This window comes from Orbicella franksi, chromosome 8 (assembly GCF_964199315.1).
Source record: "Orbicella franksi chromosome 8, jaOrbFran1.1, whole genome shotgun sequence".
Classification (NCBI taxonomy): Eukaryota; Metazoa; Cnidaria; class Anthozoa; order Scleractinia; family Merulinidae; genus Orbicella; species Orbicella franksi.
The window spans coordinates 28,768,430-28,784,744 of NC_138152.1; the positions used below are offsets into that span (position 1 = coordinate 28,768,430).

Consider the following 16,315-nt stretch of genomic DNA (forward strand, 5'->3'; position numbering starts at 1 on the left):
CATCTGTTATATTATGGTCTGGTAACACTTGACTCCACTTTCTGAAAGTGGACAAGTGTTGTCAGTGTTATCAAGCCCTCTGTGTGCAGACAACTATCAGTCATAAAGACAGTTGTGCAGAGTGTGATAAAATAAATTACTAAGACTGCCAATGTTTTACAAAGCCATTGATGTCTTAAATATGTATCATCATGGCAGATAATTTGAAATTTTTCTGCATGGAAGGGTTGTGCTGGATGGAAAGCCTTGCCATTCAAATCGTCAAATTGCACAATCATGTTGTTTATACTGGAAATGAGCGTGTTTTATTATCCAACTTTCATGTACTGTATGAATTCCAATTTCTGATTGGCTGATTTGTACCATGTGATACTGGCTTGTGATGAGACAACCACCTTGACGACATTATCGTGGTGTAAAGCCATGGTCTAACTTCAACACACCACTGTCATTACACCATGGCTTCGGCTGACTCAAATATAGTGGTTTCCATGCAGTGTTTCTTTGTGCAGTGTATTTGAATAATAAAAATGTTAATGCACTCATTGCTCGTGAATTATCAGGATTTACCTGTATTCGTTCATTAACAATGAACTCAAAATTTTCAATACCACACTCAGCAAAGCCTTGTGCAGTATTGAAGTTTCTTGTTCATTGTTAGTGAACTTGTGCAGGTAAATCCCAGTAAGTCACTCACTGAGTGCATTAACCTGTAATAGTTATTACTGCATACTGCAGAAGCAATCAAACAAAAAAGCTATGGCGAAACACAATCACAAAACATCCCATTTGAAACACACTTTTATTAACTTTAATAATAATGTGATCAATGATCGACATCATCTGCTCACTATGTTAACTAAGGCCTCCTTTGAAACTGTGCAAAACAATGATGACAATGACATTCCTGTGTAGCCAGGCTTTTGTTTGAACAACCCATAGGAAACTCTTGCCTTTCTACCTGAGGCATGGCAAGCTTGGATAAGCTATAATAAGCCTACCTACACAGAATAAATCACTGCCGACTGATGACAATAACAGGGTAAGAAAAAAACTGAAATTGATCATGTCTGGGTGCTCAAGGCTGGCTGCATTTTTCTACAATAATCTCCTTGATCTCACTGCTATACATTCTCCTTTAATATTATCCACTGACAGAATTAAGTTCAAGTCAAGGCAAGTTTCCTGAACTGCATAATCAGGTTCTCAGTATCAGAATTAAATTTAGCAAAATACAGTGTAACCCCACTAATACGGTCACCAACGCACCATGAAAATTTGACTGTATTAACGGGTGGCATATTAACAGTGTACGGGCAAAGTTTATGATTCATCTAAAGTGAGTGACTTCTTAATAGATATCTCAAAACTGTACTTTAAACACCTGTTCTTTAATAAGCATCCATAATACAGATATAATTTCCAAAACAATGAAAGTTCAATCAGGAAGTATGTCATGATTTTACCACAGGAAATATGTCCATAACTACTTTGAGTGGCTCTATAAATGGGGAAAAATTATAAAGGATTATATGGGTTAAGATTTCAGAATGCAGCTGTTGGCCATACTAACTGGGTGGCCACAATTAATGGGGTTTTCTTATAACAAAATGTATGGATGTTTCGCCAGGACCAAAAAAATGGCCATTATAACAAGGTGACCATGTATTTTTTTAAAATTTTATTTGCTCCTCCAATCCCTAATACATGATTAAGTAGATATAGGTTGCAAGAAACATACAATACAAATTTACAACACTAAAATTAATTTACGTGATGTATTGGAAGGGGAGGAGAGGGGCATGTCTAGATAAACTAATTTTGTGCACCTTAAAGTTAAGTTGGCCATATTAACAGGGTGAACGCAAGGTGGGGTGCCATCATACTTTACAGGGTTTGTTAGCGTGTATTCATAGCTTGGACCCTTTCTACCAAAGAAACATTTGCAATTCGATCTTTTAAAAGCTGGGACACAGGAAGCCTATTGATTTTTTGCATTGGATTGTTACAAAGGACTTTTCTGATCACCAAAATGCAAAGGTACTGTAATTTGGGTGTCTGACATGCAGCGGCATGCAGCAATGATGAACCTGCAGATGACTGACTGACATCGGTTGCAGTCTTGTTGTTTCTGTTCTTAGCATAAATATCTGATGCAGCATCTAACAATACTTGGACCATCAGTGGGCATCCCCATGCCGCAGCAAGGTGCAGTGGAGTGTAACCCTGGTCATCCTGGAGCAGTACATCGCTGCTGTTATTAAGGAGAAGCTTTACCATGTTGGTACAGCCCCTGGCTGAAGGAAAATGTTAAAAAGTTAACTATTGTTGAACATTTGCTATAATTGTTATAATTGTTGCTAAAATTTTGAACCAAAACGAGATATTTCTCAACACCTTGAGTAACCAGGAGTGATTTTTAAATTACTCCTGGAAAAAGAAGGAGATGGATTTTTTGCATGCTTTCAGTGTATGGTAAATTGCACTAAGAATGTTTTCCATATCCAAAAGGAATTCTCTCAGTATAAAATAGACTGATGGAAATACTGTGTACAAATAAAGTTATTGAATCATATGCACCAAGCAACAGATGAAAGCTACCAGCAAGACTGCATAAAACACCCCCCTTACCACCCCCCCCCCCCCACTTCTTTAACAGCCAGTTCCTTCTCAGCCCTTCTAGCTGTGGCCAGGTCATTTTCAGCCCTTACTTCCAGCCTGAATCTGTTGCATTTCAGGTAGATGCTTTTTATAACAAACCAACTAAATACACTGTGGTCCTCCAAAATATGATCACCAAAAGGCCATTAAATTTGTCATATTAGCAGCATGGCTGCCTTAAAACTATGTTCAAGTTTTGACACCATCATCAGTTGCATTTGCGATCTAAACACAAAAGCACAAGGCGTTAAACTTTGTACACGTTGGGGTGCATACAGGACTTTAGAGTAGTGGGTTCAAGATATAGATCACCAAAGGAGCTCCCCTATAGGGAAGCTACCCTGGAAATTTTTTGAAAACTCAAGTTCTTGGAAAATGGGTTCCCAGCATTCTGAGGCCAAGTCAGTGTGTTACAGTAAGTGTCTCAATTTTCTTTTAGTTCAGGAAGTTCGACGGAACCACGCTAGATCTCCCACAGATGGGGGTGAGGGTACACTAAATGTTCTGGGTGTAGCCAGAAGGGTAAATTGTGGCTAAGGTGTACCAAATGTAGTAGGCTCTATGTAGGGACGGCCAGCAAGTAGTTTGACGCATGAATAAAGTTGTTTAACTTAAATTTCATCAATTAATTAAAAGATCCATAATACAGACGCTCCTCTTACCAGCTGCTCTATGTAATGGTGTTTGATTCCAGCGATCACGCGCCCGCACATCAGCATTATAACACAGCAACAACTGTGCAGCTTCAAGATGGTCGTGATAGGCAGTGACATGCAGCGGGGAATGTCCGCCAGAATTCCTTACGTCCACTCCACACCCTGAAGATAGCAAAGCGTCCATGGTTTTCACATCATTATTAGCTGCACATTTGTGAAGCGCAGTTTCGCCAGCGGTACCTAAAAAGTCAAGTTCGCAGTTAAAACCGCAAAGAAGGCAGACAACAGCAGTGCGTTCCTCGCTCGCAGCTTCCTGTAAGGCTGTCCAGCCGAAAGCTCCGACGCTATTTGGCGATACGCCTTGTTCGAGAAGTTTATGGACTTTCATACAGTCTCCTAGTTGGCAAGCCTCTACTAAAGTCAATTCAGATTTTCTTTGACGAGTAAGCTTACATCCTCGAGGTGACAATGAACTATTTGTGTGCATGCTTCTAGCTAACCATGTTTATCAAGGAGGTCCGTGCGTACATCTTTGAGCATCACAAAGTATTTGTTCTAAGTATCTTCACGAAATAAACGCCTCCCGCATAAGACACCACCATTACACCAACGAGCAACAGCACAAAAATAAACTGAACCATGTTTTGTTTCACAAGCAACGCAACAAATTTCCCATCAAGCACCTTGCTCACTACAGCTATCAAAGCACCCCGTCCCCATCCCCTCTCCCCTCGGCCTTGCCCTGAGTAAAGAGACTGGCACACTCTATTTTGAACCAGGTTTGAAGGGCATCTTTTCATTCTAAGTGTCCAAGGAATATCACAAACAGACCAGGACATAACAGCTCCAAGAAGAACTCACATATAATAATGCCAGCTCTCTACGGAATATCAGGACAAAGGAAGAATGTATCATTAGGCTGTACATCTGCTCCCTCCGATATTACACGAACACACTGGGATATGAATGTTACCTTTGAGTGCTGTTGATGTCTCTCATGAGTGGGCGCAGAAAATGAGCCAGGGGGAGGTAGGGTACTCTACAACGTAACAGGTCGCTACGCCCGGAAAGTTTTCGCACTCGGAGAGCCGTAGCAAACTCTCAAACCTTATGTTTACAGAGCTGTTTTATTCACATATTCTTAAGGTATCATGGTAGGTGGATTTTCACGAAAAATGCGAAAAACCTTTTTTTGGCTATTCAAATTGAGAAGACTGAGATAAATATTTTGCAAAAAGAATGGGGGAAAGGGCTTTTTTACTTTTTAAGTTAAAGCAAAAAAACTATTTTTGAATATTATTAACCCCTTACAGCGCGTTGACACCTCCAATTTAAATTCACCGCCAGTTGTCACAAGAAACGCGTCTTCCGATGGTATGTTCCAGGATACCTCCTTCGAAAAACCGTGTCGGGCTTTGTTTAATTTCGCTTCCGTTTCAAAGTTATGGCCTCTTTTGTAGAAGGAAACGTCCGCATTAAAAATATCAAAGTTTAGGAGGGTGTAGAAAAAAAAACAAACCACATCTGGAAAATCGCAGACACGATTGTTGAGGGTGATATGTGAGAAAACATTTCCGATGTAAATCGCGCCGCTCCGATAATTCACGCGCGGAAGCGAACCAGTTTAAGCGAAGCAGTGTTTCTGGGTATTTCTTTTAATATCACTGCTACAATAACTTTTTAGAAAATTTCAAAGATATGATTGTATTCTATAACTATTAAGCTTTCAGAAAATGTATAGGTTGATGGGTTTTTTTTCAAAGCGCCAGCGTGAGAGCGCGATTTCCAAATACTGTCAATCCACCTACCATGATACCTTAATATGAACAGAGGTTTTCTTCATACAAGAAGTTTCAGGCGCATACACCTCTCTATTTTTAGATACAAATAAACTAAAAATGGCTTTGCGGGTCCGAAAAGTTTCTGGGGCTTTCGAGAAACGGACCCTTGAGCTCCGTTTCGCCCCTACTCAAAGCCGTATGCATAATGTTTAGACTCAATGGCTCTCAAACCACGCAAATGTTTAATAAAAAAAAAAGTTTAACAGGCTCCCTCCCTTGGTCCAACCGCTTACCCTTTTTGTATACCATTTACAGGGCAGTGACAAAAAGGGTACCCCTTCCGTATACGGTACCCCCCCTAAACCTCTAACTGAAAAAGGTACCGGTACCCCTCTCACAGGCTTTCATAACCGGCCCGTATTATGAATAACTCGCCAAAACAAGAAATCTTCTTGTCATTTTCATGTCGTGCTTATCTAAATATGTTAAATGATACAGCCATACAGTGCGACCGTTCCAAATATTTTAAGTAAAGGCCCTTTAAATGACTAAATGAGATTTTCAAACCCTCCCATATACCTCAACTTGTGAAATACCTGAAGCTTAAGGTAGCCCTTTCGGGTACGAACAGCAGTCGAAATAGTCGTTTTCTTCGTTGCTAACAAAAGTGAAGACAATGAATGCTACAGTTGCTTTGGCCAAGGTTAAATTTCATGAGGAAAATATTGTTTTCAGAATAACGCAACTATTGTGCTACCTGGCGAGACCGAGTTGCCGGACGAAGGCGACCCACCTGGAGTCACAAATCACTTTTTTAAGATCTGATATGGTTGACAGAGGTGAAATATCGAGGCCTAGGCACTACGCAAGTAGCACCGTCGGTTACGACTCACCCAGGGTCTCTCTCTGAAGCAAGAACACAAGAGGGACCCTGAAAATAGGGCAGAAAAAGGCGATCCAATATGATGAGAAAAGCTACCTAGTCGTTAAGGTTGTTAGTTTGTGCGGCGGTTGAGTCACCGGGGATGGGGGCTCCGATATGAAAAGCACCGACGGGATGCTCATCGTAAATTTTGAAAAGAAACCCTCCCCAAGAGGTACCAAGATCCTGTCTTGTGGGCGTGGCTTGACTTGCTGTTCTTCCCTAAGAGGTACCAATTCTAACAAAACACGTTATCTCCTGTCATATTTCATTTTCGGCTCAATACTGCTCAATACCCTAAAAGGCTCTCGCTGCCAACCCTTTAAGGCCGAACACATTAAGATTTACCAACACCGCTTTTTTAACCCCTAAAAGGTATGACGAGCATCCCGGAAGAGTCGAGCATTAGACCAGCCCCTGAGAACTGTTACGGTACAATCGACCAACTCCAACAGAGGTTAACATACATTATCATCAAATAACAAATTCTCTTTACTAGTCTTATATTGTCTATTGTGCTAGTTAGGAGAATTCCTTTAAATCTCCAGACAATTTCTTAGTGTCAATTTGGTGAACTCTAATAACCTGTATTTATTTTACATTCATAGTGGTTTTCATTCGAGTGTCGAAAAGTACTTGGCTTTACACTTCTACGCTACATGGTTGAATTAAAAATTACGTCTGCTACACGTAATTACATTGAGTTTTGATTGGTTCACTGGTTGGTCTGTCCTTTGTGATCCCTTAAGTGGTTCTTTGGCTTAGCCTTCCGAACAGATTGGCGGGGCTGAAGCGCTAATCTGCCTTGTCTGAAGGCCAGCTTTGGCTTTTGACATAAAATTGACCACCAATCTATTACTAGGGAAAATGAGAAACTGCCCGGGGAGGGGGGGGGGGGACATCCATATGTCAAGGTCGGAAAATTTGAATTAAACCCCTAAAGCCGAGATCAATCTGTCCTGGCATGACCCTAAAAGAGACCACTTATAACTGAATAGGCTTGATTACCAGCCCCAGGATAGGAGCCTGGGTTAGTAGACCAGACTCAAGAGGGAGGCAGGAATTAAGCCCAAAAACGGAAAACGAGAGCGTTTTTCAATGTATCTCTTTGAATGCTCTGTTAAAGATACTTTGACAGCTAAAAATTGTGGCATTTTGTCGTCCTGAGTGAGACCAACATCCTTTATTTACAACCCTGAGCAAGAAGTCGAGAATCCCCGACCTTTTCATACGGGAGTCCCCCCTCCCCCCCGGGGCTCCTTTGCGACAAATAAAGTAACTAAGTTGGATCTTAGTTTCCTATTTAACTTGTCGATAAGCAATACTGAGGGCAAAACTGCACAGCAATGGCACAACTACGCATGCCCACAGCGATCATCCGCTGGCCAACAGTAAATCTCCTAGTTAACTCTGATTATTGGTAATCTCATTAACACTTGGAAAACATATACGTGAAAAAATAACCATCAGTTTAAACGAATAGATAAGAGGTGTATCTTCAAAAATTCATTAATTACAATATAACAATGAAAAGTATAGTCCTCTTAGTCACAGAGACTTTTTTCTACACTCAAAAAAAACAAAAACTGGTTGAGAAATAACGATCTATTGCCTTTTACACAGATCTGTTTTGCTCCAAGGATACGCCTATTAACTATCTACAAAAGGTATCTCAGCAATGTGACATCTCAGTAAATATATGGTACCGTATTGGTAAAATTAATTATACCTAGTTTGCATAATAACAAATAATAAATACCTGTAGATGGAACCGGACATTCAGCAAGTTTGGTTAAAATAAATGTCTTTATGTACAATCTTCTAATCCAAATCTAACATTAACTATCCGTTTATTATTTGCTCTTCTAAATCTAATATTGAGTATTCCTTCATAATATATATAATTGAAAGCAAAACTCATTAGCAAAGTCGTGAGGGTAGGTGAAATGATCCCTCAAAAAGAAATTTGAATAAAACAAGGAATTCTCTTTCCTCGCCTGCGAACAGGCTCACGTTTGAGGAACACACGTGCAAGCAGCAAAGTTTAACCTCGTTCCCACCGCCCCCCTCTCTCACTCTTGGGAAGAGGACAGAGAGACCCTGGGAACAACAGAGATCAGAGATCACGGTAGGCTGACTTCCTTTCTACACAAGACTCTTAACTCACACTTTGTCGCTCACACGTGGGACTCAAAGGTGAACCTGCTCAGCGGGTCTCTCTTTCCTGAGCATGAAAACCAATGCAGAGACTTATGAGAGAGACTGGAGGCTAGCTGGAGCTCTTGAATTGAAGAAGGTGTAATTACCCAGGCCGCTGGACTTCCAACATTTATTTGCTGAAATGAAAATACAATTTTGCTGTGTAAGTCTTCAATTAATTGGTCTCCATTAGAAGAGTAAATCCAGAATCGCCAGGTAAGATGACAAAAACTCAAAAGATTTCTATGTAAATGCTGCACCAGGGAAAGGACCCTGTAAGAAAGCTGACTCATCTTCAGTCTTCTTCATACAACGTGGCACGTGTGTACCCATCTCACCTTGCGCTCCCACCTCGCCCTGTACCACGCACTGTATGAAGTTGTCTGAAGATGACTGGGGATGAGTCAGGTAAGAGAGTGCCTGCTACAAGTTGCAATTCTATAACTCGATAGCAACACAAACCATGCAGAATTTCTTCCACCAGAATTAAGTTTGTCATCTTATTTATAGCATAAAGAGTGAAACTGTCAAACAGTGAGTGATACTTACAGTATAAAGCACAGTCAAGTGAAATTTAGATAATTTAAGTTGACGTCGTTTGTTTGAGTTGAAGCAATCAAGATTTTGAACGGGTTTAAATGAACTCAGATCAATAGTTCCATGGAAACTGACAATAACCTCAGGCGTTTGTATTAAAAATGTCTTCTTGATCTAATTACTGTGTTTAATTAAAGCTTGTTGTAGGCTATATGAATTCAGAATATTAATATCTGGGAATTCCTTCCAATTCTATATAGTTTTGGTCAATGGCAAAAAATTGGTCAGCCTAATGTCATGTGATTTCTACCAGATTCCTCTGATGTGTAAAATCACTATTAACTTCGGGAAGTGCTTAAGATTTTAGATTTCCATGTCGCATTCAAACAGTTGCAATATAGTAGAGGACAGAGAACATTTCAGCAGAGGAGCTCAGAAAGTGCATTTCTACAAATTTATTTTAAAAAAAATTCAAGATTTTAGTAGCAGAGGGTTGTCAAAAGTTCCTGAAGTTATTACTGACCTGACTGAATTGGAGGAAATTGACTAGCCAGATGATTATCTGGACGAATTACCAACAAGTATTAACAAGCTGAAAAATCTGAAAACACTGGGATTTATAGACAAGAACCAGTTGAGAGAACTTCCTCAAGCCATCGCTGAGTTGAGTAACCTGACCGTGCTTAGTGTGAGTAACAACCAGTTGTCTGTTCTACCTTCAAGGAACTGAGGGGACTGTACTTGAGTAGTAACAAGTTGACTATGTTGCCTGACGCTGTTGGTGAACTGAAGGAGCTGGAATGGCTGGATGTGAGAATGGAGACTGGAGACTGGAGACTGGACTTGAGTAATAACCACTTGACTTTCACACTGCCTGAAGAGATTGGTGAACTGAAGGAGCTGGTATGGCTAAATGTGAGTAACAAATTATGAGCTGTCAGTTTCATCATCACACATAAACATCTCAATGACCTCCGGGTACTGTTGTTGGGTGATAACCACTTGACTACATTGCCTGATGAGACTGCTGAAGTGAAGTGAAAAATGTTATCCGAGACAGGGTTTTACATCTTAGTAACAGAGGGTTGTCAAATGTTCCTGAAGCTGTTTCTGACCTGACTGAATTGGAGGAACTTGACTTGCCAGATAATTATCTGGACGAATTACCAACAAGTATTAACGAGCTGAAGAATCTCAAAACGTTGAGATCAGACGAGAACCAGTTGAGAGAACTTCAAGCCATTGCTGAGCTGAGTAACCTGACCGTGCCTAGTGTCAGTAACACGCGGTTGTCTGTTCTACCTTCAAGGAACTGAGGGGGATGTGCTTGAGTAGTAACCAGTTGACTACATTGCCTGATGAGATTGGTGAACTGAAGGAGCTGGTGTGGCTGGATGTGAGAATGGAGACTGGAGACTGGACTTGAGTAATAACCAAATGACTACATCGCCTGATGAGATTGGTGAACTGAAGGAGCTGGTATGGCTGAATGTGAGTAACAATGAGCTGACAGTTTTATCATCACACATAAAACATCTCAATAAACTCCAGGTACTGTTGTGGGGTGATAACCAGTTGACTACATTGCCTGATGAGATTAACGAACTGAAGTTACAATTATTATTGGAGATGGCGTTTTAGATCTTAGTACCCAAGGGTTGTCAAAAGTTCCTGAAGCTGTGTCTGACCTGACTGAATTGGAGGAACTTGACTTGCCAGATAATTCATTATCTGGAAGAATTACCAACAAGTATTAACAAGCTGAAAAATCTGAAAATGCTGACATCAGAGGTGAACCAGTTGAGAGAACTTCCTCAAGCCATTGCTGAGTTGAGTAACCTGACCATGCTTAGTGTGAGTAACAACCAGTTGTCTGTTCTACCTTCAAGGAACTGAGGGGACTGTACTTGAGTAGTAACCAGTTGACTATGTTGCCTGATGATGTTAGTGAACTGAAGGAGCTGGTATGTAGTGTTACATAATGTGAGTAAAAAGAAGCTGACAGTTTTATCACCACACATAAAACATCTCAGTAAATCTCAAATAGTCCTGAATATCGGACTTGAGTAGTAACCAGTTGACTACACTGCCTGATGAGATTGGTGAACTGAAGGAGCTGGAATGGCTGGATTTGAGAATGGAGACTGGAGACTGGACTTGAGTAATAACCAGTTGACTAAAATTAATTGCCTGATGAGATTGGTGAACTGAAGGAGCTGGAAAGGCTGAATGTGAGAATGGACTACTCGAGACTGGACTTAAGTAATAACCAGTTGAGACTGGCAAATTGAATGAGCCCATAGTATTGGATGTGGGTAAAATCATGCTGACAGTTTTATCATCACACATAAAACATCTCAATAAACTCTGGGTACTGTTGTTGAGTTATAACCAGTTGACTACATTGCCTGACAATATTGGTGAACTGAAGGAGCTGGAAATGCTGCTTGTAACTGGAAATCCTGTAGCACTGGAAAAAATGAAAAAGGGTTGTGAAAATACAGAAGAAGATTTGAAGCCAGGCCTGGCACAAAACAGTATGTATGTAGACCTGTACCTCTTAGGGATTCTTTTCAAAATTTCTGACGAGCATCCCTGTCTTTTTTATATGGGAGTCTCACTCCTCCCCAGACCTCACACGAAAACAGTGGCACAAGAAAAGAGAATTCACATTTAGATTAACAAAATAAACCAGGGACTATCCTTTCTTTTTTATGGCTGTGTTTTCAACAGGAAATCGAAAAAAAATTATCTGTATTTCTATCAAGCTATAAAAAACTTGTGAAAGATTGAAAGAACTCCAAAAAGCATTCTCCCAATCTAACACTTGTGTTTCTATAACTCGCTCAAAATACTGATTTTTTTTTTTCTTCAATGTTCATTTAGGTCTTGCATGTCATAAAATAAACCTAATCATAAAACAACTTACATTTTGTTAGCACCAATGCTTGCAAGTATGAAGTTCTTGTGTTACCTTGTGATGTTGCCACTAAACAGGACACTCGTGTTCACCAGCAATTCATTGAACAATCTTTCCTTTGGCTTATTACTATGAAATCTATTTACTACCAATCTTTGTAGTTCTACTGTCTTGCAATTCTTTGATGCTTTCTAAATTGAAGTTTGAGGCTCAGTCACAAGTTTCTTTTCATTCTAATCAGACTTGTCCTGGCAAGTTGCAACCTGCAAAAAATTAATAATAATAATAAAAATAATAATAACCTCATATTTGTATCAACTATTAAGTCCACTTCATGGGAGGTATTTTATCACTCAATAATGAAGAGAGAGCAGGTAACTTCCAGTAGTGAGAAAAAGACAATAGAAGCGTGCTGACTCACACAAAGTTGGACCGAAAGAGTGAGCCATCGAGGAGTTCTTCAATCTCGGGTTTTCGCCACTACTGTAAAAACCTAGGAATTTCTTGGCTTGTATATTCTTCTCTAGCTTCTAGTGCAAAGCTTGACATTGTCAAGGTAGATAAGACACGATAAGCTGGGAGCCATCTGACTGTTCAATTCAAATGAGCCCTGGAGTCCCAGACCAAAATAATGGAAACTACAGTCTTGAACAGAATAAAATGGAACAATTATCCCCCATCCCCCCCCCCCCAAAGCAATGATGAAGGCGCGAAGGAGCAAATACGTGCCATTTTGGCATCATTGAAAGGGGGGAGGGGTGGTCCAGATGTTCCATTTATTTTGTCCAAGATTGTATTTAAGGTTTCAACATGACAAGACAAAGGGAGCCAGTAATTAGGAACTAATATGTCAACACATTTATCGGCAGTACAAGGAAGTGGTGTCTGTCGCAGTCACGTGCGTCAGAGCTCAATGGTAACGCTGACAACCTAAGTTTAGGTACTACGAGTAGAGTGTATTTTGATAACAATGAATAAATAAGAACGTTATTCTAACCCCAACTTTCCAGAGTAGTATTGGGATTAATAACGAATCATATTAGTGCTCGAAAAGCTCAGTACAAACATGCCATTGAAAAAATAGAATACCAAATGAAGCACTGAGCTTCAGTACAAATTCCTGAAGACAACTTCAAATTTCACATTAAGCGAGATGTTTAATACCGAACAATCTATCGTATTTCTCAAGAGCTGATCAATAAAACTATGGAGTCTATGAATAGTCACATCACTGCCATAATAAGAAGTAATGATGAAAGACTGAAGTCAATAAAACAACCGTTCTCTATAGGTACTTGCACTATGTTAAAATGATGCTTACATGTTTAAGTGACAGTTTACGACATATTTCCAACGATTTAGGTTGGTTTTTGGACAGTTTAAAACAGTTTTTGACGATTTTGGCCATCAACAAAATAAAAACTGAACTAAGAATATTATTTCACTGCCCTGCTACAAAACCATGCTAAACCGTACAAAATCGTCCATAAAAACTTGTAAATCGTTGAATTTGATTTCAACGTAGATAAAAATTGTGCAAGACTCTTTTCTTACGAGAAGACTATTCTACAGAAAGAAAATACTTCAATGGACAAATATCCAATAACTGCCTGAAAAGTTAAGGCTTTAAAAATAATCGAATGAAAGCATGAGGGCTTAAGTGGTGCATTGGAGTAGCGCATAAGTTGCAGGTCAAGGTGAAGTGTGAGAACTCTCCCGGGTTCAAGACCATTCTCTTCTTCTGCTATTTTGTTTTTCCTGTGGGTAAGTTGAAATGTTCTTTTTTATGTCGTAAAATTTGCTGGCAAACAATGCCAGTGCAATGCTATCCGTTCACTCTGTCTCCCTCACATCAATGAACCCTCCCTCCACGTACACCACATATTGCCACCACGTCAGAGGTGCAAAAAAAAAAAAATCAACTTGTGAAGGTATCAATAAGGTACTTTTAAAAAGACGCACTTCAAAATTAAATTCTGAAAAACTAAGAAAGCAAGCTTAATCAGAGATGTGCAGCGTTTAATATTTTTATTTCCCCTGCACGCAACACCAACAATAAAAAATATATTCGGCTTGGTTAAAGAAACAACTTTGCTTTTGGCCAACACTTCAACACGCACTTATGCATATTCAATTTTCATATTAATAAAGTACATGACACACCAAAAATAAACCATGTGGTGATTTTATTTCAATTCTGCTTGAATCGCTCACAGAAATGATGAGATTTTATTTCGGCTAACGTTCTTTTCCCTTGGTTATCGAATGTGCGACAACAGATCAGATGTGATCTGCATAGCAAATACAGTACAGCTTCTTGTAATGCCAGTGTGGTGCTCAGACAATCTTGGACAGAATAAAATGGAACAATTATCCCCCATCCCCCCAAAGCAATGATGAAGGCACGAAGGAGTAAAAACGTGCCATTTTGGCATCATTGAAATGGGGGGAGGGGTGGTCCAGATGTTCCATTTATTTTGTCCAAGATTGTAGGTGAGATAATTATACAGCAAAATATATGCATTGAGTTTTTTGCCCTCAACATTGAGAGTTTTCTAAACGAATAGTCAATGACATGTACCGTAAACCCTTGAATTACATAAAGTGTCCCCCCTCGAATAAGTGCCCCTCCTTTCGGTCAAAATTTAAAATAAGCGCCCCCCTCCCCTCCCCCCATTTTGTCGTGTAGTTTTAGATTTGTGCACTGTTTCAGTTTGTGAACAAGTTAAGTTTGGAAAAAAATTACAAGAACTAACGGTGTCGCGATTTAAACTTAAGGTTCGGCTTTTTATGTTGATAAACACAAAAATAAACAGCATATGCTGTTGTTTACACGCAGATAATGTATTTAAAAAATGATCTTATCAGGCCATGATTTGGAAAAAATTTAAATAAGCATCCTCCCCCCATCAATTAAGCGCCTTGAAAGAGCGTCTCCCGTCTTCTCCTAAATTTGAAATAAGTGCCCCGAACACCAATTCAAGGATTTACGGTACACTGTACATCCTAAAATGAGGCGATTAAGATTAGTGAGGCTTCAAACTGCAGAACTAGCTACATATTTGTGGATTTTATATACAACCACACAAACGAGGTCGACAAAAGGCAGCTGAGTTTCTTAAAGGCCTTTCTGCCTGAACAAAAACAACTATTGCTTTGTCCATTGACCAACAAAATATATCTCAGTTACAAACTTCAAATGAATCAAACATTGATAAGTACATGAGGAAAGTAAAACAAACCATTTTGATTCTTCTTTACTAACGGAGATTGTGACGCTGAAAGGAGAATGAGCTTGTTTTCAACCGAAACACAACACTCAGGTTTTTAGCATATATAAAAAAAGACTATTAAAACAAAAGAACAGTGAAGGAGAAACATATTCATTTAAGTGATACCATACTGAACCTTTTGCCAAGATCATGTCAAAGGATTTTTAATTACTAGAACGAAAAATGCAAATTTGTGTAACTTGCAATGTTCATGTTCGTACACACTAACTGACTTTGTATACATATGGTCAGTCGGCAATAACAAAATGAAAAGACAAATGTTTCCACGATTTTGAATGATTAGCAGAAAAATATGCTCTTTTTGTTATGAATTACTGATATCAGTCAGAGTACTAAAAAGAAGTGTTGTATGTAGATTAGTAGATTAGCCAAATGAAATGGTGAATTGTCAATTGCGACTTGCAGTGTGGCGGGCTTGACTGGCAACCCACACTTAGAAATCGAAAAAAAGCATATACATGGTAGCCATCCTAATCGTAAGCTAGGCTCCGAATTGTACTGCTAGATGATGCAGTTCCTTCATTAAAAAGTCGTCCATTTTTGATAAAATATGAAACACAAATCCCCCAAATATGTTTTCACTACGCTCGCAATTCATGACGTCACTAGAAGCCCAACTCAGATCCCACTATGCTCAGTCATGACTGCAGAAATTTCAACTTTAAACCCTTGTAGAAACGTGGGGATTTATTGAGATAATTTTTTTGCTGAAGTAATTGTGAAAACTAGAAAATTTCATTAAAGGAAAAAAATTGGGGTTAGTTGCACTTTCAGGTGGCTCAAAACAGTTTCCAACACAGTTAGCAACAGCATGAAACCTTAAATTTTCGCAAATTTAAGGTGGCTCTGAATCCTACCTACAGAGTTTTTTTTAACTCTGCCAAAAGTTGCGTCTTATCATGCTTATCAAAAGTTGATATAAAAACATTTGACTGTGCCATTTTTGAATTATAAGCCCCTAAAGCTGTAATTAATGGTGTTTTTAGGTCATACTGTTACTATGGTAACCTATTGTGTCACGAAAATGATAACAACATATTCACCAATGATTGGGCAGTTTTTTTAATACCATGATATGTAGCATCAAGTGATAAAGAGTGGTTATAACGACCCATCAAAATCTAAGTGTTGGAAACTGTTTTGAGCCACCTTAAGGTTACTGTAGACCTTCAGGGGTGCCTTCCAGAAAATGCTTTCTTTGTGTGCTGCTCAAAAGAAAACCATGGTAACTATATATCATTGTAAAGCTAATAAACTGTAGAATCCGAAAATAACGATATATTTTGCTATTTTTGTTTTGATAGTCACGGCAAGCCTTTAAACGCAAAAAATGACCGTACTTGTTA

General features: G+C 39.2%; 2 protein-coding genes across 4 annotated transcripts; both read right to left on the minus strand.

The window, feature by feature from the left end:
* Positions 1–788: 788 nt before the first annotated feature.
* Positions 789–4,249, minus strand: LOC145496136 (uncharacterized). Its single transcript, XM_081475776.1, has 2 exons — positions 3,324–4,249; positions 789–2,297 (listed from the first exon to the last, which is right to left on the minus strand). Exons 1-2 carry the CDS (start codon positions 3,802–3,804, stop codon positions 1,900–1,902), a joined length of 879 nt encoding a protein of 292 aa, XP_081331902.1. The 5' UTR covers positions 3,805–4,249; the 3' UTR covers positions 789–1,899.
* An 884-nt stretch (positions 4,250–5,133) lies between these two features.
* Positions 5,134–11,678, minus strand: LOC145496147 (uncharacterized). 3 transcript variants are annotated; one of them, XM_081475792.1, is made up of 2 exons: positions 9,473–10,631; positions 5,134–8,356 (listed from the first exon to the last, which is right to left on the minus strand). In XM_081475792.1, the coding sequence occupies exons 1-2, from the start codon at positions 9,704–9,706 to the stop codon at positions 8,198–8,200; spliced, it is 393 nt and encodes a 130-aa protein (XP_081331918.1). In that variant the 5' UTR covers positions 9,707–10,631; the 3' UTR covers positions 5,134–8,197. The 3 variants fall into 3 exon arrangements, 1 of the variants encoding a protein (XP_081331918.1); XR_014050519.1 differs by lacking the exon at positions 9,473–10,631 and adding an exon at positions 10,639–11,678 and having other exon boundaries at positions 5,140–8,356; XR_014050520.1 differs by having other exon boundaries at positions 5,140–8,356; positions 9,280–10,631.
* Positions 11,679–16,315: the final 4,637 nt, after the last annotated feature.